The sequence below is a fragment of the Thunnus albacares genome, chromosome 1, assembly GCF_914725855.1.
Source record: "Thunnus albacares chromosome 1, fThuAlb1.1, whole genome shotgun sequence".
Taxonomy (NCBI): domain Eukaryota; kingdom Metazoa; phylum Chordata; class Actinopteri; order Scombriformes; family Scombridae; genus Thunnus; species Thunnus albacares.
Window position 1 is genome coordinate 14,732,138 of NC_058106.1, and position 26,943 is coordinate 14,759,080.

Here is a 26,943-nt window from a genome sequence, read left to right on the forward strand (position 1 = left end):
TTGCTCAGAAAAAAAATCCTTTCTCTCTCTCTCTTTCTCCCTGTCTCACAGCACAACCCTACAATGCTGAGTTCTACTTTGACACACCCAACCCAGTCCGGATTCTGAAAGCAAATAACTATTCTTACAACCTGCAGTGGACACAGAAAGACCCTGAAGCCACAGATCGTATCATAGGCTACTGGATTAATGTCCGAAAGGTAAAGCACTTCTACACAAAAAGTACACTTGAAGACATGCATCCACAGACACAGACTCACACACACAAACTTATACACACATATTAGCTTAAAGCTCATATAGACAGTTCAGGCATAAATATTCTACTCACGCTCCCATACCTGCATACGTGTATGCGTATCCACTCGTGCTTTACTCATGCTTCAATATGTGCAGGTGATCTAGAGTACCAGGAGGTTTGAGGCTTGACAAACAGGAACTCGCTGACTTTATCAAACACTCATGAGATTGACATTGATCGGTCTGACTTAAACCAAGGTAAACTTTGGTCACCTGCCTTTGTTTGTAAGTTTGGTATCACCTTGACTGAATAGGCTCATAATTTGTGTAGACAAGAACACATATACGCACAAGTCTATATGTAGTGAAGTGTGCATGCTAAGTAAACATGGGGCTTTATGAGCTTGGGGAGTGTCAGGCGTGTATAGTCAATCAATGAAGACCTGCACTGAATGAACAATGCCACAGTCTCTTCGCTTCTCTTCTTTTTTCTCTTGAAAAGCTCATGAGCTTCAGTTCCTCACCAATTTTCACTGAAAACTCACATTTTTTAAGTGACAGATGCATTTAAAAAGAAAGTGAATACAAAATGTATGGAGACAACACATATTAAGTCTAAAATTAAATTAAATTTTGTATGTTCATCATCTCATTTTCACTTGGATATCTCATTTTTTTATCCAATTGTCACCTGTTTCTTAATATTCCTCAGTTTTTCTTCCTTTCCACTTCTCATTTTCCACTTTCCTATGATGAGATGTGAAAATGAGTGGTCAGCTCTAAAAAAAAAAAAAAACGTATTAGAGGGCTGTGTCTGTGTTCACAGAACCAAGATTATAATGTGTAACCATCACTTCAGACTTTCCACATACAGTTACTTCACTGTCATGGCAGGCATTTAGCTTTGAATGCCAGACAGACAATAATGTGTTTACTTCTGATGTTTTAAGCACAAATTAACAAGACCAGTCCTTCACTGCCAACAACTTTCATTTTAGCCAGAATTCAATCCTGACACTGTTAAGACAGTACATTTTTTAATGATATTTTCATGTTTTAGCTTGCTTTGATATGTCGTCCTTTCGCCACCCTTGTGAGAGGTGTTTAATTAGTCTTGCAGTCATAAACTTGTATTTAGAATAAACATGTATTGGAATAACGTCTTGAACCTTAATCCCTGTTCTGTGCGGTAGATTTTATGCAGAAAACTGCTGCAGTAAATGCTCAAGGAGATATTATGTATAATTTTCTTTAGCATGCTCATATAGCTATACCATTATAGACATGTCCTTGAGCTGAAGTTAGGAACCTCTGCCCACTATAGGAGAGAACCTCAGGCCATCTTCTTGTTTTGTTTTAACCATCTATTCATAGATTACTGGCCTTGAGTCAGAAGACAGGAAGGATAATAGTGAATTATACACAACTGGCTGGGAGTTGGTGTGTATTAGTGTGTGTGTATGACACCGAAACAGAGGGAATGAAGGGTCTGCCAGCTTGCTTTTGTGCGGATGAATAGCTGATTCCCCCCCCCTACTTTAAGACTTGGCCTGCTTACCGTATTAAGTAAGAGTCTTCATAGAGACAGAATGAGCACTGGCCTTCCTAAGATGCACATTAGATTGCATGCCCAAGCTCTCTGAAAACTAGTACAACTCTTTATTTCACACACATCTCTTTACCCGTTTCTTCCCATTTCTTCCCTTTTCTTTCCCATCTCTCAGACTGCTTTACTTCCACTTGTGCTCCTCTCTCTCTCCATTTTGTTTTATCCTGCTCTGAGGTGCTGTGTTATAAGCACAGACTTAATGGCATTTAATGTTGGATGAACCGTGGTAACTTAAATAGCGCAGCTAAATAGTTGCTGCAAGTTGTTATGCTGACAGTGTTAAAATAACAACTTGCATTAAGTGGTAGTTTAGGACTTCTTAAATCTCGTTAAACTCAAATTTAATTTCAAGGTTTTACCTGCATGTTTTTATGTGCACATTAGAGATCGACAAAAAATAGACATAAAAAAAAGAAAAGCAGAGTGTGAGAGTGAGCACAGAAGTGAATGAAAGGGTGCGAAAGAGAGAAATAAGATGCAAATTAAAGAAAAACAGAAAATCTCACTGGCCCTCTCGACTATTAAATAGAGTACGAGAACATTTGAATGTAATACCATCTCAATTTCACAACCCATCTATTTCTGCAACACTTTCTCCAGCTCATCCTTTTAACGCCTTGACACTCTATCTTTTTAGCACATACCAAATGATGTGGGGGTCTCAGGGGAGACATCCAGACACAGAGGGGAATACAAGAGGACTCAGATCAGTTCATGTAGAGCAGTGCTATTTACTGTACAGTACTAGTCTGAGCATATGGTCTAAGCTTTTTGCTTTTGCTCATTTGCTTTAACTTTAATTTGTTGTTGTGTCAGTGGGTATGTAAGTTTGTTTATGTTTGTAGCGCTTTGTGCCTATATGTGAATGCATTTGTATGTGCGTATGTCTATTCCTGTGTGGCAGACAGTACATGGGTTGCTCTATGACCCGTTGCCAGGCTGAGAAATCCCTGTTTACACCTCTTAATTTGGTTTCCTTCTCCCAGCAGGGGGTTTCCCTGTGTAGAAATTGACATTCCCTGTGTAGAGCTGACAGACCCTCTTTGTTTCATCAAGTTGTCATTATAAACCTCTCCCTCGCACCACAACCTCCACCCCTATGGTTTCTAAACGAGCACTTTGATTGGTGAGAAATCATTAATATGTGATAATTTTACCTTTTTGCAACAAGAGAGATTTTGTGAGCCTTTTGTGGCTCATTTCAGACACTTTCTTTTCTCTAACTGTGTTGACATTGGAAGCTCAGGTTGTCTGCCATCAGAGTCACACCTTAATAATGAATGCACTGCTCCTCTCTCAAGCATATGCGTTGAAGGGAGGATCATGCAAATGTAAATTTAGATTAAAATTTGTGTAGAAATTCTCCTCTAAAAAGCAGCTGCAGATTTGTTCACGTATACAAAAGAGGGTTGTATATAGGGAGGAGGAACTTTAAGTAACTTTTATATAAATCTCATTAACAGCAGGCAAACACTACCTTAATGAGCCACAAAAAAGTGGGCCAGTTAGCTGTACTGTATCATCTCATAAACAAAAAGATGACAGCTTCTTTAAAAGTAAAAAGAGTCCAGTGGCCAAATATAAATGAGCACAGAATCTGATCATTTTACAGACACACTAGCCATGGTTTCAGCTGCCCTTCATTTACATAAACCTGCATAAAAGTGCTAATTTGGTGATGACAATAAAGAATAGGTTCTTAAGTAATTTCTGTTACAATATTGTGCATCTGAAATGATACAAACATTTAAACCTTACATACAAACGACATGTGCCACATTGAGTACACATTCGATATACTGTACATATACTACAGAGACAATCAGATCAGAGAATTTACTTAACCAAATATACATATGTGTCTGTGTTCCCTCGAATACTAAATTTCTCACTGTTTCTTCAGTTTGTATTCTTCATCCTAATTGTATCCTCCCTATTTCTTTTCTCCCTTCTCCCATCTTTCAATCTTTCCACCTCATCTCTCTATCGATCGGTCTTCCGCCCGCAGCTATGGACGTGTGTGTTTTGTGTATCTCTGAAGTTGTGCAGCTAGCAGCTGTCCTGACTTCAGATCATAACTACGCCCAGTTTCTCTCAGCAAAGACACACAGTCGCACAAACACACCCGTGCAAACAAACGTCCCCATTATCATATATATGAGAAATTAAAAGTATTCATGATGAATTAGAGTCATACATTAAATCAAATACATGAATAATTTATGTACATCACCTACTCCACTATATGCAAATATACATGTATATTCATACATAAAGACATAGTGCATGCATGCACATAATAACAACTTGTTCACATACACACAGCTAATATCATAACTGCTGGATCAGTTATGAAAGAGATCCATTAATAGAAGATAATAGAAAAATTAACCTCACACTCCTTAGTGTTTGAAGAGGCTGCCTCCTCTCACGCTGTCAGTCCAAATTTCTCCTACACTCACATCACTGTGTGTCTGTGTTTTTTATCTCATGGTTGCTCCCTCTCTCTCACCCTCTTTCACACATTCTTTGTCTTCTTGTCTCTTTGTTGACAGTCTGATGGAGACACAGCTGAAAACACTGTCTGGCTGAAAATCCTGAAAGTGTATGTGTAGCACAAACATACACATGGGCCCACAGTCACACACACACACACACACACACACACACATATACACACATGTCACGAGAGGTAGATGGACTTCCATATCAGTCTATCAACCAACCACCTCTCTGCCTCTTTAAATATGTCAGTCACTCAGTCCTGTCACTCTGGCTGCCTCCCTCTGTCGGTCCTCTCTCTACATGTTGTATGTCTCTCTCACTCACCCCCCGTCACCTTCCCTGTCACTTAAGTTCTCTCTTTCTCTCACACACATACACACACACACAGGCAGACACACACATTATGTCCACTGACATAGTGAGGGAAGCAGACACAGACAGACACAGGGACCCAGAGACTTTCACCTGCAGTGGGAGCAGCTGAATTCCTCTGAGTCACACTTCAGCACCTCATTGATCCATCGTAGGTTTCAGGCTCTGCACAGTGTATGTGTTTGTGCATGCTTTTAGTCTAGTCATTTTTTTCTGTCGTCTACCTCCCACACACTGCAAAAAGGACCAAAACAAGTGTGCGTGTGTGTGTGTCTGTGTGTGTGTGTATACACAGACCCTGTCTGCTCAAGAAAACACATTCCACTTACTTCTAAAGCTCATATTCCTCAGCATTATTAACTCATCGCTCCCTGCTAACTCATACTCTGCATATTACATGAGCATAGCTTTCCTGCTATATTCCACATAATTATGCATATGCTGTATGAGCAGTGTGTAAATGTTTATATGGATGAATGTGAGTGTAAGTGGGTGTTAAAAGGACACAATACATTTTACTATGTGACTGCTACCATATAAAATATTATAACCGTATGATGATGTATGAGTCTATATAGTCAGCTATGGTGGCAACTGAATAAATATCCTATGCTGCAGATACCCTGTAAGTTTATTATAGTATGCTGTATTTGTCAACAAGTAAAAAAACTGCTGAGCAAAGCACTATGAATTAAAGAGTGACTCAGAACCTTCAAAAATGGAGCTCCAGTTAGAAAATTAACAGCAATTAATCCAACACTGGGATACAGAACTATTACACTCTCCACTTTGCTTTCCTTCAAAGGCTCTCTGCTGTATGGAAGCCCATAGGGGACGTTATTAAAATGATAATGTAAATAATAAATATTGCTTGCATAAATGGAAAATGAGGGTGTATTTTTTATATTGCATTTTAATTTTCAAACTTGAATTAACATTTGAATATTGTGCTTTGTACATCGGGTATGACTTTAAAAATTAAATGTCAGACAGCTTTTCCAGTTTCATTTTAATATAGTCATGGAACGCACATGCAAATCGGATTATTGCATTTTCATTTTAATTGTTACTCAGATAGCACATACATATGTGGAAAATGATAATGCTGTTGTGAAATTACATTTTCATTTTAAAATTTACATTATTATTTTCAAAAAGTACCCTATGGGCTTCCATACTGCTGTGTAATGGATGTGACGTGATATACCAGCCTTCATGCTTACATCATAATTACAATGAGAAAAAGCATGGGCACACAGAAACTGACAGACAACACGTCCTTTATGTTTTACTCAGTTTATTTTTTCTCATAAATATCTCTTTCCTCTTTCCCCGTCTCTCCTTTCTCCTCTCAGTCACAGATTCAACAAAGTCAAATCACAAATTCACAGTGACCTCTAAACAACTTCCCACGCAAATTTTTATTTGATCAAAAGCTCAATTTTGCAGGAATACTACACATTTACCTGATAACTCAGGATTTAAAACAAGTCAACAAGTACGGGTGCAGCACCTTACTCATGAAAACATCAACAAGACACATTGCTGTTTGTGAAATCAAAACCTTTGACCTTTCCTTGCTGCAACGGTCTCTTAAACAAAAGGTCTCTTTGCTGCCTTTACATTAAAAGAGGAAGTATCCTGTAATTTTACATCCTGCTCCTAAGTTCTTTGTTAAATCTCCTCTTTCTGAATTCCTGCCAAATACAATATTATTTTAGGTTTTTGCTGATTATTCTTACCAGAGTAATGATAGTAGATTAATTTAAAATTTCTAGGTCACTCCAAATCCAAAAAGCAAACAGAAGATCAGGGTGCAAAGGCCTTTACTGCCCTCTAATATTTTTGTGCTCAAAGCACCACTTTAAAAAAAGAGTTTTCTAGGTAAAGATGTAATGATAGCTAAGCAGATGAGAGGAAAGTAAACTAGAAGAAAAGACATGTTGTTCATTTGGAGGAAATGTGGTTTATGTTTGGGAAAACAATAATTAAGTCAACTTAGAAAGATATCTGGTGTACAAGAAGTGAGAACAACAGTATGTCCCATGACTGGCAAGATAGGGTGAAAAGTTGGATCAAGTCAAATGGAAAAGACCAGAATGGCACAGAAAAAATAAAAATTTAACAGCCATTAGTGGCATAGTGCCTGGTGAGGAGGGAAGGATTTGATTCCAAGTATGTTGCTGAGCACAAACTTGCAGGGATCGGGCTGTGGCTGCCATGTGGCACTCACACAATAATTGGAGTCATACCAAATTCTTGGCAGCCTGGGCAGGAGTCACCATGCTCTTGTCAATAGAAATGATCAGTTCAGCCTAGTTGAGTTTGAATTTTAGGTGGGGAGCGTACAACTCTGGGGAATTGCAAACCTCAGCTTGAGTGTCACAGGACAGGAGGAAAAGCAGATTTCAGTGTGGTAATGTCAGAGCATACAGTGCTGTCGCAATTATAGGGAAAGTTATGGGATGCATCAGTGCCTCTATGACTCACCAAACTGTTAACTTTGGGGTAGAGGCTCAGTGTAGAAGCAGTACAGCAAGCATGCACATCTTGGTTTTTCTTGTCATATCAGATTTCATTCATCAAAATTTAAATAGACAAGAGATTGTGATAAGATGATTGATAAGATGATGAAAAACTTCAGGATAACTGACATTGAAATAGGTAGTAAATTCAATAAATCAATCAACCTATACTGTAGATCCTATAGATTATTCTAAATCCACATCGGACAACAAAGAATCTGTCTTTCGTGTATTACAGTATGTGCTCAAACTTGTGCAATCAGCTTGCTCACCATGCAAAAGCTCTGCACTATAGACATTTACCATACACACACAAGTGTGCACCCACATCACACACATAGATACACACACCTCTGCTGCATGCATTACCTGATAATGGCATGCTGTGGGTGTACTAAGGTGTTATGGTGGAGTGGCTGACCTAATGCATTAGATTGAGCTCACTGTCAGGTCTTTAAGTAGCTGGGATCAGAGGCAGATACACAGCTAATGGATCCTTCTCTCCGTGGGTGGAATAACACAGTGATGTCGCTATTAAAAATGGTACTGACAAAAAAAAACAAAAAAAAAAACGTCTAACTTAACTTTAAAAAAATGAGAAGAGAACAGTTGGACAGGATTAACCTCATAACCATTTTTATTTTTCATTGTCACACGTGGACTGTGCACCCAATTCAATTTAATCAAGAATGTTTGGGATTTAATGTCAGTTGGTTATATAATGCTTTATCATCAATGAATGGACAAGGAGAGGTGAAAGAAATAGGTCTTTGATATCATTAAAGTAACATTTATTGAGTTTTGGCATCGGTTGGCAGCAGTACATTGTAGTGGATATCAACACAGCTTACATAAAACGAAAATACATGATGTACCTGGATGTACTAATATATGTACTAATATGTGCTAATATAGCCTATGCTGACCATCAAAGCAATTAGTGAGAAGAGATTGTAACAAATTATTCTTCTGACAGGTTTGTTTTCACTAAAAGATGAGATTGAAAACATAATGCAATCCCTAATAGATACTATCCAAATCCAAGTTGGCTGGCTATATGCCCAGAACTGGCTTTATGCCCATACCTAATGTTACATACCATTAATGGAAACGTGAGGAAACATTCAAACATATGCAAAAGTAAAATAGTATGATGTTATGGTGACTCATAGGCTGTACATCGATAAATGGTTATTGCCACTACAAGACAAAGCACATTTCTGTGGAACTCTGATCAATGGTCGAGCGCATGCTTAAATCTCACTTGAGCTGACAGTATTTTTATCAGGAAAAAAATATGAGCTGATCTTTAACCCTAAGTTTGATCTTTAGCCCTAAGTTTACTGTATACCAGTTTTATACTGTAAGAGTAATCAATATGGTCTCCAGATATTAGTTGCGCTGGAGCTTTGTGTTCTTACTGAAAGTGAATTTCCTGTCACTTGGTTGACTTCTGCTCAGTAAAAATCCTGAAATCAGAGCATTTCAATGTAAAGGGATAAAGATGAGGGATGGGATGGTCTGATAAATCCAAAGGATGGATAGGAAAGAGACAGCAGGTGAGGAAAGGGGAAAAGATGGAAAGTATTCCTGGCAGTATTGACACCTCCTCGTGTGTCTCTTACTATATCTGCTTCTCAAGCAGATTTGTTGTATTTTATAACAATTTTTCTTGTGTACTGTGTGTCTGTATATGTACTGTTTTTTGCACACGCATGCATATTTGTGAGTATACATCTTAACATGTCTGCATCTCCTTGTACCTGTGTGTGTGTGTGTGTATTCACCTGAACAAATCTAGAACAAGCAGAACCTGCTGTCGAAGCAGATAGATCTCAGGGGGAAGGATCCAGAGAAGGGTGTGCTGATGTCTCACACCATATCAGACCTGAGAATCCCTCTGTCCTATGAGGTCCGACTGGCCCCCATCACCACCTACAGCACTGGGGACTACGTCAGTCGTATCATCCAGTACTCAGAACGTGAGTCTCATTTAAACCCATCAAACATCTTTTTCTGAAGTCAATATCCTTTATATCCATACAAGTACTTTACACAAAACATAGATGATAGATGCCTGTGTATCTGAGTGTTAATCAATATTACTGTAATTTTCTTACAGCCTACACCTACCCAAGACCTTCAGGTGAGACTTCTCTCTAAACGACCATCTTCTGCTCCTCCACATTTCCACTTTCCATAATCTTGAGCTTGTTGTTGTGACCTGATTGATGACAGGGTGGTGAAATTCGGAAGGCACGTTGAATTTTGATGCAGGCTAATTTAGCTTGTACGCTGCAAGCGATGTCAGCACAAGTTTGTCAAGGCAAAGTTTTCCATGACTTAGCCTTGGCCTTTATTAAATCTTGTTGCGAGGGAGGAGGGTGGCGTAACAGTAGGATGTGAGAAGCATCTGATGGCTGGAAGCAGCTCCATGACATTTTAAATGTCATGAAAGAGTGGCCATGATTGGAGGACACAAGGCTGGTTAGGGCGACGTGATTCGTCTAAGGCTTTGAAAATATTGTATGTGGGCTAAGTACGTGTTCAAAGTCTTTTTAATATTTGAAACCCGCGTGCTGAAACTACATTAACACTATGTTACATCTCATCTTACATTTGTGCCTCCTTTCCCGCTCTGTGAATCCCATCTATCTCCCTCACTCTCTTGCACTAACTCATGCTCTCTCCCTGCCTCTCATCCTCTCTCCTATCTTGCCATCCCTCTCTCTTTCTCAGTCAATTGCATCTTGTCTATTTTCTTCATTAAGAGACATGCAGCATTTTTCTGGCAGGAGCGGCAGTTGGCTCCACCAGGATGAGGCAATTAAAACAACAGCAGATTGGAACAGACTGCGAGAACAACAGTGCAAATTGAAAGGAGCGCATGTAGTGGAGCAGGGTGTGAACAGTAATAGATTAGCTCCCTGAAACAAAGAAACACACACAAGCCATCCCCATGGGGAGCATGAGCCATATGCATCTGCAGCAGACTGTGTGTGTCCAGGAAGCTTTCACTGAATCTGTCAGCTTCGACAGTTTTAGATAGCCTTTGCTACTCACTTGCCTTGATTTTCATTTATTTAGTGAGTCTCTGATAATGGCAAAGCCCTCCAGATGGGCTGATCAAGGTGACAACAACATAGAGAGAATCCCTTCTATCAGGTTAAACAAGAAATGTCAGTATCAAGGACAATAACAGTTAAATCATAAGATATAACTAGAGGTCTGTATGTTTTTGTTCCTTATGTCTGTGGGAATATCAAAAGACCAAAATGTGCCTCCAAAATGTATGAATGGGAATACATAAAAAGGATCCTATACAATTATTTATCAGGAGGATGCATCTGATCATAGCTTCCCCTAAAAAGTGTTAACAGCCAGTTGAGGCAGAAGGGAAATATAGACCTGTAAATTTAAATTTCTTGCATGCACAACATACACATACACACTCCCTTCTAAACTGGACGAATGAGTCTCTGCAGTCACATTTTTAAAAAGTCGATTATTTTGGAAAATTTAGGAAAAACATGCTTTCTGCAATAATCCATTGCATTCTTAAGGCATTTTCAAACCTATGGCTTGTTTGCTGTGGGCCAAATCAGTGGATGAGTTGGTAAACTTGTTGTTTTTCCCTTGGCTCAGTTTCTACACTTTTCTGCTTTTCACTCAGAAAAAAAAATCAAGCACCCCAGGCTACGGGAGCCTTTTAGCTCAAACTTGCAGAGTATGCCTTGTAATTGGGTCAGATCAAGGTTGGACCATGTTCCCACCACAAACAAACAGCTCCAGAATTAGTTTGTGACCGGATCAGGACCACCACGTGTGCTTTGAAACTTTCTTCCTGTGTTAACGCTCTTGCTCTCGTCTCAGACACATCTGACATTTTCATGTGGCTTTTAGTGATGCTTTTAGGTTTGCTTAATTTTTTTGTCCTTTCTGTGTCAAAAGAAACAAAACTAAGGTTTGCCAACTTATCCAAGGATTTAGACAAGAGCAAACAAACTACAGTATAGGTGTGAAAACACCCTACGTTCTCTGTATTTCTTTTTTGTTTTTGTTTTTGGTTTGCACCTGAGTACGATTGCCCAAATGAATCATACCAAGGGTAAAAACAAACCACAGTGCAATTCAACCAGACTGAACAATGCGGGTTTAAAAATTCCCTCAGACTTGACATGTTTGCGGGGTTTCTTACAGATGCTTCTTAATAAAAAATAACCAGACCTTCCATACACCTCTCATACTTTACTACACTTTTACAGCCAGCTGAAAGTGTCTCCCTGTTAGAGAGAAGACGAAGCTCCCTACACAGAAGATTCTTCTTTATTTTTTATTTTATCAATTATTTTTAGTAGTAGAAGTGTGTTTTTCTTTATTGAGTGAAATGTGTCAAGAAGGGTTCAGTAGGTCAACTGTTCTCCCTTTAATAATCATGTTGCACTGTTTTTCTCTTATATATCCAGGCTATATACTTTGATTTGACAGATATCTTGTGTATTCAAACAGTAAATGTTTTCATAAGTGAGTTTTTTAATGGCATGTCTTTCATTTTTTTGTTATCTTTTGTTTTTAACCTGACCTAATCATAGTTGCCTTTAAATTTTTCCGCATGTCAATCATCAGGTAATGTGTAACATGCAGAATCTACATTACAGTATATACACTGCTGCCTTCATTGTGCCTATCACTTAGTCAGTAATTGCTTGGTTGTTTGATCTTCATATTTCAAGTGCATATTGTAGAGATTATGGATGAATGTGGATGTAATGTCACCTGCCTGATATGTCACTGATCTAATGTGTTTTACTTTCTTGTTTTTCCCACACATACGCCTCAGACCACGTGTGCGGTTTTGAGGATGAGCGGATCTGTGGTTTCTCACAAGACCGGAGCGATGTCTTTGACTGGACAAGACAGAATCACCTCACCCAGAACCCCAAGCGATCTGCCAATACTGGACCAGAGACTGACCGCAGTGGAACCAAGGAGGGTGAGGAAACGGGGGAATTATTTTAATATACAGGTTCAGTTTTGTGTATACAGTCTTGTAGTGGTGTAGTACAGAGACCAAACTGTACACTGCACCATGTGAAAATAATTGAAATTTTCATATTGCCACTTGACATTATATAGTGATATCGTGAAAAAAAAAAAAAAAATTAAAAATTAAAATAGAGTACATGTGAATTCTTTATCTGGCCATACAACCTTACATTTTGTAGATTCTGCCTTCTTTTACTTCAGTCAGTACATACTGGTATTTAACTTTTTTTTCACAGTCTGGACATAAGAATGTTGTCTTGTTGGTTTCAGGCTACTACATGTACATTGAAGCATCGCGGCCGCGTGTTCAGGGGGACAAGGCTCGTCTGCTGTCCCCTCTTTTTAATGTGACCTCAATCAGGGGCCCCAAGGGCTCCGGCAGAGTCCCATACTGCGTCTCCTTCTACTACCACATGAAGGGCAAACACATTGGTGAGTATAGTAGAGAGGAGAATAGTTAGCTCATGAACATACATTGTCTTCTACCACTCAAGAGCATCCATAGAAACACAGTGGCACACATGGATCTACAGTAGAGAGTACGCTGACACTCGGTTCTATTGGGGTTCTTATATCTCTGGGCTTCTGTCAAAAGTTGAACTCTGCGCCTGACCCGTGCTTGTAGAGCTTGTCAGATGCAATGTTGTAAGTGTGTGTCTGTGCTTGTGTGTCAGGAGAGGTTGTTACAAAAGTTCTGTTTGTATGTTTCTACTTGAGCCTCAGAGTGTGTGTGCTAGGTGGTTGAAGGGGCCACTGGGTGTGTGATTTATGGCAGTGGCAAGACACAATCAGTCATTTGAGGGAGCTGTTCATCATAATATGCTCTGTCACACAGCTAGAATGCATACATCTTGTAGCCTACACACCGGCACACACACCTGCACACACACACACACACACACACACACACACACACACACACACACACACACACACATGCACAGACATGGGGGAAAAAAACATATGGTAAGACTTGCAAAAACATGCACATGGAAGTACACATGTACACAATGTTGATTTATGTGTCATAGCCAAGCATACAGGCTTCACTGTAAAATTTGTTCCCTGTCTGACCTCCCTTCTCTCCTACGAATGTTGCAGGGTATAGAAGGGAACAATATTTGTGCATGCATGTGTGTGTGAACCCAGTTATGGCTATGTAATAATTCAATCATTTATAACTGTATGACTGAGTAACAAGGCATTTTGGTTTTAAAATGTCTTGTTGTCAGTTAAAATATAATCATTCACTTTCGCCTTGTTTTTGTCTGAATCTTCTGGCTGAATCTTTGTCCAGGGTTTGTTTCCCTTTCTCATATGCTGCCTTCACACATTCCCCCCAGTTGATTGCAGCACTGATTAGAGTGTGAAATGCATAATCAGTATTCTGTAATAAATCAAACACATTACAATGTTGAATGTAACCATCTCACCCATAGCCAAGAAGTGGCATTATTTAGTGAGACTATTGCACTGACATAGATTTGCACACGTTTGAAAGTCTACCCACATAAGCGCACAGAACCGTAACCTCCATATAAAACTGTCGGAGGACATTTTCAAGCAAATTATCTTAGACAAGCCAACAGGACACTGCCCGACCAGAAAAGACAACAGAATCCCCAAATAATCTCCTAAAACCTGCATATTTAGCTTAAGTGGAGATGCTGGATTGAACTAGAGCTAAAAGTTGTGTGCACAAGAGTTTTTCCACCCTCTAGTGGTAAAGAAAAAACATTTCTTAAGGCTTTAAAATTAAAAGACTATTACATGACCGCTGGTTACCTATTACTTTTGAAATTATTTTGATGAATATAGATTATTTAACCTTTGATATACAACCAGCAAAGTAGCTTATTTTCTTTGTTCCTTATCAATACTCTCCATCTTCTCTTACAACAGATTTCTGCATATATAATTATAAAGCACATTATGAGTAATCATTAATATATCCTGCAGCACTGACTTGAACCCTTTATGTGTTTTCTGCAGTTTGTTGAAAGGTCTTGTACGTGTTTCCCAGTAAAGCAATGAGACAAGACAATGCAACATCAGTCACACAGCGCTTGCTTACGATTAGTACAATCTGTTACTAGTTACGCCCAGCTCTGCTACAAGCCCTCCCTCAATTTACTCTGTTGTTCTCCGAGTCTGTTCCAATCTGTTGTTGCTTTAATTGCCTTACCCTGGCAGAGCTCACACTCCTGCCACAGAGACACGGTGTGACTTGATGACGAAAAGAGACAAGATGAGGATAAGACAGAGGGGGTCAGTGAGAGGAGAAATGAGACGAAAATAGTGAGGAGAAGGGGAGGAGGAGGAGGGTCGGCCAGCGTTGAAAAAAAAAACGCAGAGGGTAGATGAAGAGAGTGAGAGAGAGCAAAGAGGATAGGAGAAAGAGACGAACTGAGAAAAATGAAATGTGACAAGAAAGGAAGGGTGAGCAAACAAGTATGAGGAGGCACAAAAGTGAGGTGAAAAGGCCAGAACAGAGAGCTGCAGGAGAGGCCATCATGTTGTTAATGTTCAGAGTGAGTGAGAGGATGCAAGAGGAGTTGTTTATGTTGAAGTACTGTAACTAGTGTTAATGCACTCGATTTTATAAAGCGCAAGTCAGTAAAGTTTTAAAAGGGCTGCATATGTGATATAAAGCACTTTTTAAAAATGCTATTGAAATGCTGCTCTTTCACACCCCGCATTTACTGTATGTGGTGTTTTGTAGTCCTGAAGTTATTTGGTTATAAAACAGGGGAAAGTATATTTTAAGGATCTTGCAAAGTGAGGAAAGTTGAATGCCCTATGACTAGTTTGGATTTTAGGTTTGAAATGAGCCAGCACTGCAAACGAAGACCTCCCCCCATGTGATGAGTTCTGTTGTTCACCTTAATGCGTTTCTCTTTGGGCTAGCTGGCAGCAACAATAAACAACATTTAATTAGTTTTGTTTGGCATTGGGTTGTATTTTAGAGTGGCTCAGGTTTGCAGAGTGCCACTGGCAAGCTTACTTGAAATCACTGGATTATTTCACCTCAGAGTGACAGAAGACAAATTAGAGTTTTAGGTTATTTAAATGTTCTACTTCTTGCACAGTGTTTTGGATAACGCTATTATTTAGTAAGACGTTTAATTGAAGTTTCTTGTATGAATGTTTACAGGTTTTTGTGGAAGAGTGATGGAGTGCCAAGCTGACAGGTTCACTGGGTTAGCATGACATTTACAGACTGTATGTAGTGTTATCTTTGTTTTTAGTGATACATACTTTTTTCTAGACACAAGTGTCTTCTTATAACATTTTAGGTTTAGATTCTCATCTTGAGGGAAACATGATCAGCTCATTGTGTAGCAAGGTTTGATAAAAAAGGATTTAGCTAAGCCTAGATTTGTCCTTTTTCTCATGCTCCTGAATTGGTTATTTACTCAGTGCTTTATAGCATGCTTTGGTTGTTGTTTACACTGACTGTAATTCTCAGTTTTGTGTGCATAGTTTATACTGTAGCTATGGCTCAGAGGCTAAACAGCACTAGAAGCAGACAAACAGAAGACACATACCTTATTTAAACACTGAAACTTTTTAGTTAAGCAGTGTGTGTGTGTGTGTGTGTGTGACTATGCTGTCTTCCCTGCTCGTGATTCTGCAGACAAGTAGCCCTGATAGAGCTGTACCTTCTCCTCTGCCTCGCTGACACTCACCAAAAGACTCTGCTTTACCTCAGTCCAATCAATAGACTGCTTATCAGAGTCCTCTCTCTTCTTCACTCTGCCGTGCGTGCGCGAGGAGGAGAGAGAGGCGATGGGTGGTGAGTGCGGAAGGAGACAATGAGGCTCAGACATGTGGAGGTGGAACGAGAGTCATGTTTGTATCTGCATGGAACACAATCTAAACTTTAGAGAACCATGCGCAATGATTTTGATTAAAGAAATGGTTTGACACTTTGAGTTAGATGAGAGGAGCAATACCACATGAAGCTGGAGCCAGCAGCTGGTTAGCTTAGCTCAGCATAAAGAATGGAAACACAGAGAAATGGCTGAACAGGCTCTGTCCAAAGGTTACAAAATCCAACTACAGGCACCTCTAAAGTTCACTATCTCATTTGGTCAATCCACACAAAAACTGAAGTATAAAAACAACAAGTTGTGGTTTTACACGTATAAATATTTTATGATTATTATATGTGCAGGACTTTCTCTTGTCCAGGTGCTTTGATTTCATGGAAGCACCACTGGTTGCTGGGCAACCTCACAGTGCAGAGAAGCTATCTCCAGTTTTTACGCTAAGCTAGGCTAACCGGTTGCTGGCTTCATACAGCTTCTCATTGAATGGACAGATATGTTATCGATTTTCTCATCTAATGCTCAACAACAAAGTGAATAAGCATAATGTCAAACAGTTCCTTTAAGATTTTATGGGCACTCCAACAAAGAGAAGCCTGAAATCCACTGGTTTTGACTAATCAGATCAATTTAGATCAGCAGCACACCAGCACATCTTTGCATTGATTATGTTTAGCTTCAGTCATGTTCCATTAAACCAATAAGCATGTACATTGGACACTGGGGCTGTCAAATCTATTATTTGAGGATTACTAGATGGTCATGGGCTAATTAAACATTGCACTTGCTATCAGAGATCAGAGTGATGACTGGAACGCTTGCTTTCCCCTGCCTCTTTTTCTGTATCACACACAGACACTCACGGTGTCATTTAACTTCCCTGTTTGCCCCTATAAACAGCACACTTGCACTTGTCAAACGTCTCTTAATTACTGACAGCCTGCTGCTTATTTGAAGGCTTGAGAAACATTAGCTCAAAGATCCACATACACGCATGAGAGTGATAAACATTTGTGCACATACGCAGGCATAAATCTACATGCAAACTTACACTGTATGAGCACACACACACTGTATATGCAGTATTTAGCACATGGATGACATTTTGCCCCCTGCTTGCGTATTTGTTTAAGAGACTGGTGGTTGGTTAATGTTCCAATTAGGAGCTGGCTGGGGATCGTTAAGAAGATGAATGATCCTCTCACACTTTCGAGACCTGAGAGAGCGACAGAGAGAGTGAGAGAGAGAGACTATTTGGATCAGTTCTCCTTGGCTTAGATGGTGTCATTTTAGACTCAGGACAACGGAGTTTATGTTTTGTTTCCACAGACGTTATAAATGCTTTCCTTACATAAACCAAACATCACATGGCTGTAATATTAAAGTAACAAAAGTTATTAACAAAGGTCAATTAATCAACAAATCTTTCTATCAGATCTTTCTTTTCTAGCCACCTCTCGCATCTTTTTTCCACCTTCACCTCTGTCTGACTTTCTCTCTCTCTCTCCTTACTGCTGTGCATTTGCTCCACTGCTATGTCAGAGTGAAATAAAACTATACGCTGGACTGTATCTGTGGAGTTCAAGACATATCACCACTCATCCGTCAGGTTTCACACATTTTAATTTTCATTCACATAAAATATTTGACATTGGAGTTTCCCTCTATTGCACATACAGTATCCAATGCATGTCTTTCCACTTCCCGTATGTATAAATTAGGTGAGCCCATAGCATATGTTTTACCAATAGAAATGAGGGCAATTTGAAGTATGTGGTGCTCAAACAGAAGTCTAGCAGCGCGCACCCCTGGATTTTGTGGAGAAAATCCTTACAGAAAGCCGCTAGATATTTTGTGATTGTGTCAGTCAGTCAGAGCAGAGCTTACTCCTTTCAAACAATCATTTTTGTTTGTGTATATGGTGTTATGGAATTTTCCATCTTTAGGGGTTACAAATTGGATTACATTGGGTCAAGCCTGGGCCTTGAGGTCACACTGTAAATCTTATGCAGGGAGGAGACATTCTCTCCTCTCCTTGAGACTCCAGCTGTCTGTGATGTTTTGGGGAAAGCAGAAACCTCTCTGATAGAGGGTAAATCAGCATTGCCATGGTCACCAAGGTCGGAGGAGGTTTTCCTAGACAACACAGATACGTGAATGCGTAGATTCTATTGACACAATCAGACATTCAAACCAGAATGTGCTGACAGTGACCTGAAGTTCCATGAAACGTGACCTGAACTGACACGGGTAAAATGCAGTTCCTTGTTTAGAGACTAGTGAACCAATTAGACTAATTTTTCATATTGTAGGCTGTTCTGCTGAGGTTAAAGACTAAGGGTCAGACCCTCAGGGGGCAGAACGGAAAGAGACAGCATCCAAGTTGCAGATGACTTTGATGTTCGCTATTTCAGTTCTCCTTGATCAAGTGCTTCAATAAACATTTTCAGCTTTAAGACATCAAAGGCTCATGTGCACTTTTCTCCACTGAGATGCTGACCATCGCTCAAAATATCCACAACATATGGTAGTCACTTACCTTAATGTGGTTGGTAAAATGGTTTACACACATTACAATTGTTAGGCCAATTATATTATATATTATTATGTTGGTGAAAATAAGTCATCATATGTGGGTTGGTATGTTTAAGATGTTTTGCCTTTGTAGACTACAATAATCTTTGCAGATTAAAATAATTCAGTCTTTGATAGTTCATTGACATTTTCTAATGTTCGTGTCTGTGTATGTGTGTGTGTCTGCATGTGGATGCACGTTTGCATGCTTTTTCACAGGCATTCTTAATGTGCTTCTGAGAGTGAGAAGCATTGCCTCTGTGGACTCGGTGGTGTGGTCGAAGTCTGGTCATCAGGGCCCGGACTGGAAGAAAGCGTTCTTTGACATCAGCCCCAGTGGACCCTTCCAGGTAAGGGCTTGGTGATCCCTTCTCTCCCCAACATGATTAGAGAAAAATCAGCAATACAATAATGAAGACAGCTTGTAATGTTTTAGGAAAATTGGTGTGTTTAAAGAAAAACATACATACAACAGACCAGATGATGCAACTTAGGAGCTTGTGTTTCTTAGAGACAGCAGTGACCCTCTCGCTGCCCCTGCAGTCCCACACTAAGCAGCTGAGGTGTGTTGAATGCAGAAACATTACCTGACCTAAAGGTATGATTAGGTCATCTGTTGACAGCCAAAAGTGTGGTGTGCTATGAACTGGTTGCTCTATGTTAAACGAACACAATCTCTGAATTGAAATCAGCTCCTTGTGCTTGTCCCTTGAGGGTTAATTTCTACCCAGTGCCAACATCATTGTCAGGTCTGCTTCGGTTTGCCCTAAGAATAAAAAAAGAATTATATGCTTTTATTTTCACTGCACTCCTTTTTTCTTGTCTTCTCTCTTGTCTCTGAGAGATTTCCTCTGCCGCAGAGCTCCTCACTTCTGTGTCTTTCCCAAGAGGAAGGCCTCCACTGCAGCCTAGATAGAACAGGGGGATATTATATACTCTGGCGGCTTTTAGGAATCAAGGGAATTCCACGAAGAATTGGGCTTCAAACTTTTCCTGGAATCTGATAGATTTTTCACAGGAAATTCTCCACAGTGATACGTTGAAGCTCCAAAGAGAAAAAGAAAAAGTCATAGTATGTCACAGTTATGCCAGAATTAACACATAATCAAAATCTCTTATATCTTCCTTGCAGGAGAAAAAATATAAGCAGCTATTAATAAAGGTCATGGTGAAAAGGTTATGCAAAGTCTTCTAAACAAACTAGAACCTGAACTCAAGCTCTCTGTTGGCAAACATTTGCCTTGTTAGTACCCCTGCCAGAACCTGAACTGATCACAGTCTCAGTTTGCCCACTGGAATCAATATAGTATATTATTATAGTTATTATTTATCAAGCCACACAAGTTTGTGCAAAAAGTAGTACTAATGAAGGCAATGAAAAATATGCTAAATATAAATTAACCCCAAGCTTTTATATGAGAGACTGGTGAGCTTTTTTTTCCCATTTATTAAATAAATGTGGGTGCAGCATTTTGACATTTTAGTACTGAGGGGAGTATTGATAAATGAGGGCCTTTGAGTGAACATTCAGCTCATTTTCTGCTGAATGTCAGCAGCAAGTCTATCCACACAGTAACCAGAGGATTATTCGCTTAATCAAGAATGTGCTGATCTCAGGGTGGAGAACAAGGTTTCACACTGATTTAAAAGATCCAAATAGCATGCATATGGACCTACTCACTGCCATGACCTCTAAATAGAAAATAAAAAAATAATAACTTAGTGAGGCACAGTTTTGGTATCAGCACAGATACTTACATATTGACATTGAATGGGTATCCGCCAGATGTGACCAATACACAATAAAAAAAAATGTTGCCATATAAATACAAAAATGCCAATTCACAGATTGTCATATTTGATTTGCTGCTACAGTATAATGATATTTACTTACTTAAAAACTATATCTAATTTGATACATTGACTTAAAATGTAAACTATGTCTAAAAACTCTGAGCAGGACACTAACTTGAGCTGTATAATAATTTGACTTTGTGTTAGTTCACCTGAAGTTTAAGCTTACTGTTCACATTCAGTCAATAGGGAGACATAACAGAAGACGTGCTTATGTTTGAGTACTGTCTGTTGACACATCATCGAGGTCCCTTCGGCTCTCTGGCAGCTGCTCTTGCAGTTAGCTCTTCCCTGTTGGGATGTGGCCGAGTAAACTAGATGACTCAGTCCTCCTTTCCGACTGGACGTTATGCTCCATCTCTCACTCATTTTTCCAGCATTTATTACTCACCGCGTGTCTGTGCGTGTGGATGAATGTCTAGCTCAGTAAGTTTACAACCTAACAGAGAGAAAAAGCAGTGAGGGCAAAAAAATGATGATGGTTTTATTTTGCGTGCCTCTATCCTCTTGTGTGTGTTTCTCAATCTCTTTCTATTTTTGTTATTTTCTCTATTGCCCTCTGCTTATCTTTCTCTCTGGCCCTGTGCAGGGATAGACAGACCATTTAGGTCGATTTTTGCCCTGGTCTGCTTTACACCTTCTTGTCTCAAGGCTTATGACTAATGGCTCTAACATCAACACACTCAGGATAGAGAGTCTTCAACTATCGAACTGTTCATACACTCGCTGACTGACACACACACATTCTCTCTCTGTATATCTATCTAACTGCAGTATTTTTACGCAAAAACACAAGCACATACATGTATAAACAACGTGTTGGATTCAAACACATGCACACAACTCTTTTTTAAACACATACACACACCAGTCTCCTAACCCCTGCAGCAATTAGCTATGACAGGTCAATTAACAGGCTTATTTATGAGCAGGGGATGCCTGCTAGTTGTGTTGTAATGATTCCAGATACTCTCTGTAAGTGCATGGGGGAAATTGAATCCATGATGAATGTGGGCTGAAGGCCTGAGCTGGGAGCTGCATTTGCTCTTCATTAACTATGCCTCTGCAACACCATGTTTCTTTCAGCATTAAAGGGAAAATTAAGTCTGAAACAGTACGCATGCTGTATGTTATAGCGCTCCTCTGTGAGGTTGAACAGTATCAGGACTTTCTGGTTTTGCATGCTAACAAATCTTTTAGACAAAAGTTTTAAACTCATGCACACACACATAAATGCATACATAATGGCTCATTTGTTTCTCTATACAGTACATGTGACTAATTTGGTGTCATCTCTCATTCTCTCTGACTCATCCTCGTTTGTTCAGTACACTTTGCAGCAGAGAAAGCAGAATAGTTGGTCACATGGCACCTTCTTTCAGATCTCATATCATTTTTTTGCTCATGCTCAGACAGACATGACAACCAAGTTCAGGTCAGTTGAATCAAGATATGATGTGTTTGCTGTAAAATAAGAAAATGGCTTTTAGTGTGACATGATGCACTCTCAGTATTTACGGTATAGGGGAAAACAACATTTTAAGATACCATCTATGTACATCACAGCTTTACTTTCTGTCGTTGGATGTACTGCATACTGCCTACTAAATGAATGATTAAGTATGTCATTACCAGCAGATTGATCACACTGAAGTATACTCAAGAAAGACGTGACTGTATCACATGACCGACAGCCGTCTCACCCAGTGTTACACCGTATTTGTTGACCCATCAGATTCTGTGAACTGCCGTGTTGGAAGAAGTACTCAGATCCTTTGCTCAAGTAAAAGTAGCCTACCAATACCACAATGTAGAAATGATTAATTACAAGTAAAAATCCTGCATTTAAAGTCAAGCTAATTTTACTCAAAGTACTAAAGTAAAAGTACTAATTTTGCAGAAAATCAGGCTGTGAGTAATTTATTAAAATGCAGCCAAATGGTGCACTGCCAAAATGTTCCGAGTGGAACTCAAGTGCTAGAATTAATTGTTCCACACATCAGAGTACCTGGATTAGCAGTAATGCAGTAACAAAAATTTCACAGAGCAAACAGAAGCAGATCAGAAAATAAGGAGGCTTCATACTAAAATTTGAGCAAATATACTTATCAGACAGAAGGAAGTAGAAATAAAGGCCTCTCTCTAATATAAATCTGCTTCCAATAAAGGCCTGGTACCCTCTGCAGTTGAGGCAAATAAAGGCCCTGGCCACTATTTGAGGAAATACAGTAATTATAGGCTTGTAATATGGAACTGTTGGCCTGTTAAACAGTGTGTTAACAGCATTTATTTATATCCACACTCCAAGGCAACTTGAAGTGTTTGTGTGTTTCAGTTTATGTGTTTGTGAGTGTGTGAAACGATGGGATGGGAAACAGGGGACTGCATCACCAGCGCAGATCAAGGTCAATGAAATGGTAAAACTGGTAAAAATGTAGATGGACCATTAAAGGTCTGAAGGTATCTCCTAAGAGCTGGAAACAGAACCATATTTTGCTCACTCACAGTGCAGCTCAGAGACATATGTGCTGATAGACACACACAAACACGGTACAGATGAAAATGCATGCAGAGACACCACTCACACACACAACAAACACACAGTTTATACACACACACACTGCGCCAGGAGAGGCAGACACCAGGGACAGCCTTGTCCTTTCCACACTGTGTCTATGCAGTGTTAAAGCAGTCAGCTTAATTGGTCCAGACACCATAACCTGCTGGTAATGAATAGGAATTATACAGTAAAGAAGAAGACAGCAAGGAGAACCATGTATGTGTGTTTATGAGCAAAGTAGGAGGTGTTTTAGAGACAGAGAGAGGGTGCGTGAACAAGGAGGAGAGAAACGTGATTGCATGTTTGTATCATCAATAAAGCAATTAATGCATCTTAAATATTCATTGCATCGTGACTCAGGCGAGGGTAGGTGAGGCAGGGTGGATGAATGAGAAAATATGCATGCAAGAGAAGCGTTGTCTATGTTAAGAACATTTTTCTCTTGTCTTTCTCTTCTTTGTGTGTATTTTTCATGTGTACATGCATATACTGTACTACATGTTTGTCCACTCCATCAACTGGGTGTGTGCCCTTACTTTTCACTCACATTTGTGAGTGCATACATTTGTCCAATCGATCACGAGTATTTGTGTCCTTGACCACGCATGTTTTGAAAATTTTACTACTCCGTCAATTATGTACAACCACTACAAACAATGTAGTGGTTGTCAGTCATGATCCATTGAGGTCCATGAATGTGCAGGCTATCACAAGTTCTCTTGTTCGGTAAACATGCTGATTAGAGAAATCAGCTGCTATAATTTGGTATTTAGCTCACAGTGGTGCTCACTGGTGACTGAGAGTGCTGTTATCAGCTTACCTGTGATTCACACCATGTTACTTCCTCATTATAACATATTAGAAGGCCATGGAAAGTGCAGAAACAATCATAATCTGATGTAAATAATAGGTTGCTGAGCTATTAACCTAATGTGCTAGTTTTTTACTGGACTGAGAATGACAGCTTGGACTAGCAACAGACTGAATATACTACTGAACTGACAGCACTGAATGTCAGGCCATATGAACAGTGATGCATTCACTTACTAACATACATACTGAAGTACATTTGAACGGTGATGTGGCGACTGTGGAAACAACTGTGTTAAGCATACTGGAGGCTAAGCAGGGAAAAAGAAGGATCATGTACTCAGTATGTAATTTGTTCAGATATGACTTCCACACCCAACCTGTATGATCTAATAGAAAATATTTTGTGACAGTTGTTTGTATCCTATGTTGAGAGGTTAAGCATCAGACTGATTCATAGCAGTGCTGAGCTGACTGTAGGAGTATTAATACTTTATTAATGAATTACCTCGTCATTAGGGCACCACCTCCTTTTTGGTTAGGATTTGTTAGTGCCAGGAGGGAGCACTAACCCTTGTTCAATTTAATCAATGACTCAGTCTCACGATCATAAGTTCTTGTCCCAAACAGTGACCTCTGTTTACTGCAGCTCAAAGAAACAACTAAACACTTTTTGGATAAATGAGGACACTTATTAATAGCTAAACGTCTTGAGGATACATGATAAAGCATAGATAATATAATATATACAGATAATATACAGAAAATAATAAATTAAAAGAAAGTAAAATAAATAAATTAGGCCTAAGAATGATAAAAATTTAATAAAGAAAATTATTCAGCAAGAGTGGCTCGAAGTGCGTGACTCGAGGCTTAACGTGTTGTACCGGGGAAGGCTAAGGAAAAAGCTAATTCAACTTCTCTAAATAAATTCTTTGATTTTAACGTTATTCGACATCAACCCTTGATCACAAAGCCATGTTATGCCTTACTGTTGAGGTGTGTTGTCGTGGTAGAGGTGTCATCTTGGCAGGTCCAGCGTTGTTTGACGCAGCATCACCAGCGGTGTTGCAGAGGAAGAGCCCGTATCAGCCGTGGGCTGTGGTGCATCTCAGTGGATGCAGAGGCGTTGAATGCCGTTAAAGAATCAAGCTGTTTCAGGCTGTTCTGGCAGAGTCTTCAGGCCGGCTTCACTTCTGGGTTGCAGTCTTGCTCTCAGAGAGCAGTTTCAAGCGTTCTTCTTTTTCTTCTTCTTCTTTTCGTCTTCTTCTTTAAGGGTTTAAATTGCAGATTCAGGCTTTTGGTTGGCTTGTAGTAACTTAAGTTGAGTGTTGAATAAAGTTTAGTCTGACTACGCTCAAGTCTTCAGTGGCGTCTACTTCAAAATATAATACTGTACGTGTTTACTTCAAATTAAATTACTATACGTGGAAATACGAGACTTAATGTTACTAATAAAACAAAACCAATTAACTTGTTGCAATAAAAGATTAAGCACGGAAATATTTGGTTGGAAAACAAATAAAAGAGACGTCTTAAGAGCTTTCTTGAGTTCTTGGAGGCCAGCTCAAAGAGGAATCTCTTTGAGGCTGTTATAAGTTAGAATAAAACGTAAGGCATTGGGGTGTGTTCTAAAGGGTTTCATGTCGAATTATTGATGAATATTCAATTTCTTTGTTCTAGGGGCTTTAGGTGTGGCTGGTGCTTTGCAGCCTGCGTCTCCTGAAGTAAAGGAATTTGGTGAAATCTAATTCTGAGTTTTTACATGCAAAAACTCACACTTCGAGTCATTGTTGCCTATTATTTCACATTAAAGCTGTAAACACATTCTTTTCATAGTGTCCAAACATTCATGATATTTCTGATTAATAACGGTCCTGTCAGCTTGTATCATATTTGTAAAACCATTCAAAAACAGTTCAGCAATTTACATGATTCATGATAAGTCAGTTCTTCTAATAACAAACATTAACCTTCATATTAACACTTCACGATGTCTAAGCATACAACCCTCACTAGTTCAACTTTCTCAAACTATCTACACATCTTAAACCATTTACTGAAATAAAGTTTAATACTATAGTGAAAGGAAATAGAGTTAGGCAACACTTATGTGATTAGATTACTTCCAGAAACATATTTAATATAAGTTGACATAACTTACTTCATAATATAAAAGCATTCAACGTGACTATTGTTTAACAATAAAAGAAACTTTAAACTCAAATCCTTCAAATATTATCTTTACATTCCTTTTATTTTAGAAACTTCATTCTTTCAATCAAACTACTTGTCTAATTTAACTACTAAAATATGATTGTTTATGAGGTAAATGGATCACAAGTTAAACACTTAAAATACAGATACATGGTTATTAAACATTCATTAACTCTTCACATAAGGGAATTTAACTCTTGTCAATAGAGGAGCAGTATTGTTACCTGTTAGTATAAAATATATATATCTCTTTATATCTCTTTAGTAGATAGTCATACACCTATGAAAGTTATACTGTTCTTCTTGTATTTACATGACAAATAACATGATATAAGTTACATGATGGTTAGACATTTAATTTACATGAATTTCAGGTTTGTCTCAGATTTGAAAGGGGCTTCACGAAGTCCTCAGGAATGTGGATTAGTTTATGGCTTTGACGATAAGAGCCTGTCTTCCATCTATAAGGTGGGAGTTGTTTTTCTGCGATCCAAGTGGCCTTTAGGGTCATTTTATGCTTTTAGTTCGTGTCATAATTCAACTTATCGAAATGGTTTCCAGGAGGTCTTTCTGAGTCTGTTGAGCATCACTGATCGAACCCCCACTTGGAGGGTTACAAAGGTCAGTTCTGCAGGCCGAGGGTCTGCTCTTACAAACTTAGGAATCCAGGGAGTCTGTCTCTTATTTTCCTTAAGAATCAAAGATTAGTTAACAGAATTAAAGAACAAGCGGTTGTCCTCCTACATGACTAATCAGCTGATCGTTAATTCAGGTTGATCGCCAACATACTGTACATTAGGC

At 39.1% G+C, this 26,943-nt stretch overlaps 1 protein-coding gene across 2 annotated transcripts in view; it reads left to right on the forward strand.

The window, feature by feature from the left end:
• The window catches only part of LOC122976051 (MAM domain-containing glycosylphosphatidylinositol anchor protein 1), a 188,820-nt gene that overhangs the window by 146,490 nt on the left and 15,387 nt on the right, over window positions 1-26,943 (forward strand). For both annotated transcript variants that reach the window (XM_044344358.1, XM_044344440.1), the window contains exons 11-16: window positions 52-200; window positions 9,053-9,233; window positions 9,374-9,397; window positions 12,092-12,244; window positions 12,568-12,729; window positions 18,921-19,051. In XM_044344358.1, coding sequence (XP_044200293.1) covers window positions 52-200; window positions 9,053-9,233; window positions 9,374-9,397; window positions 12,092-12,244; window positions 12,568-12,729; window positions 18,921-19,051 — 800 coding nt within the window. The remainder of the gene's footprint in view (window positions 1-51; window positions 201-9,052; window positions 9,234-9,373; window positions 9,398-12,091; window positions 12,245-12,567; window positions 12,730-18,920; window positions 19,052-26,943) is intronic.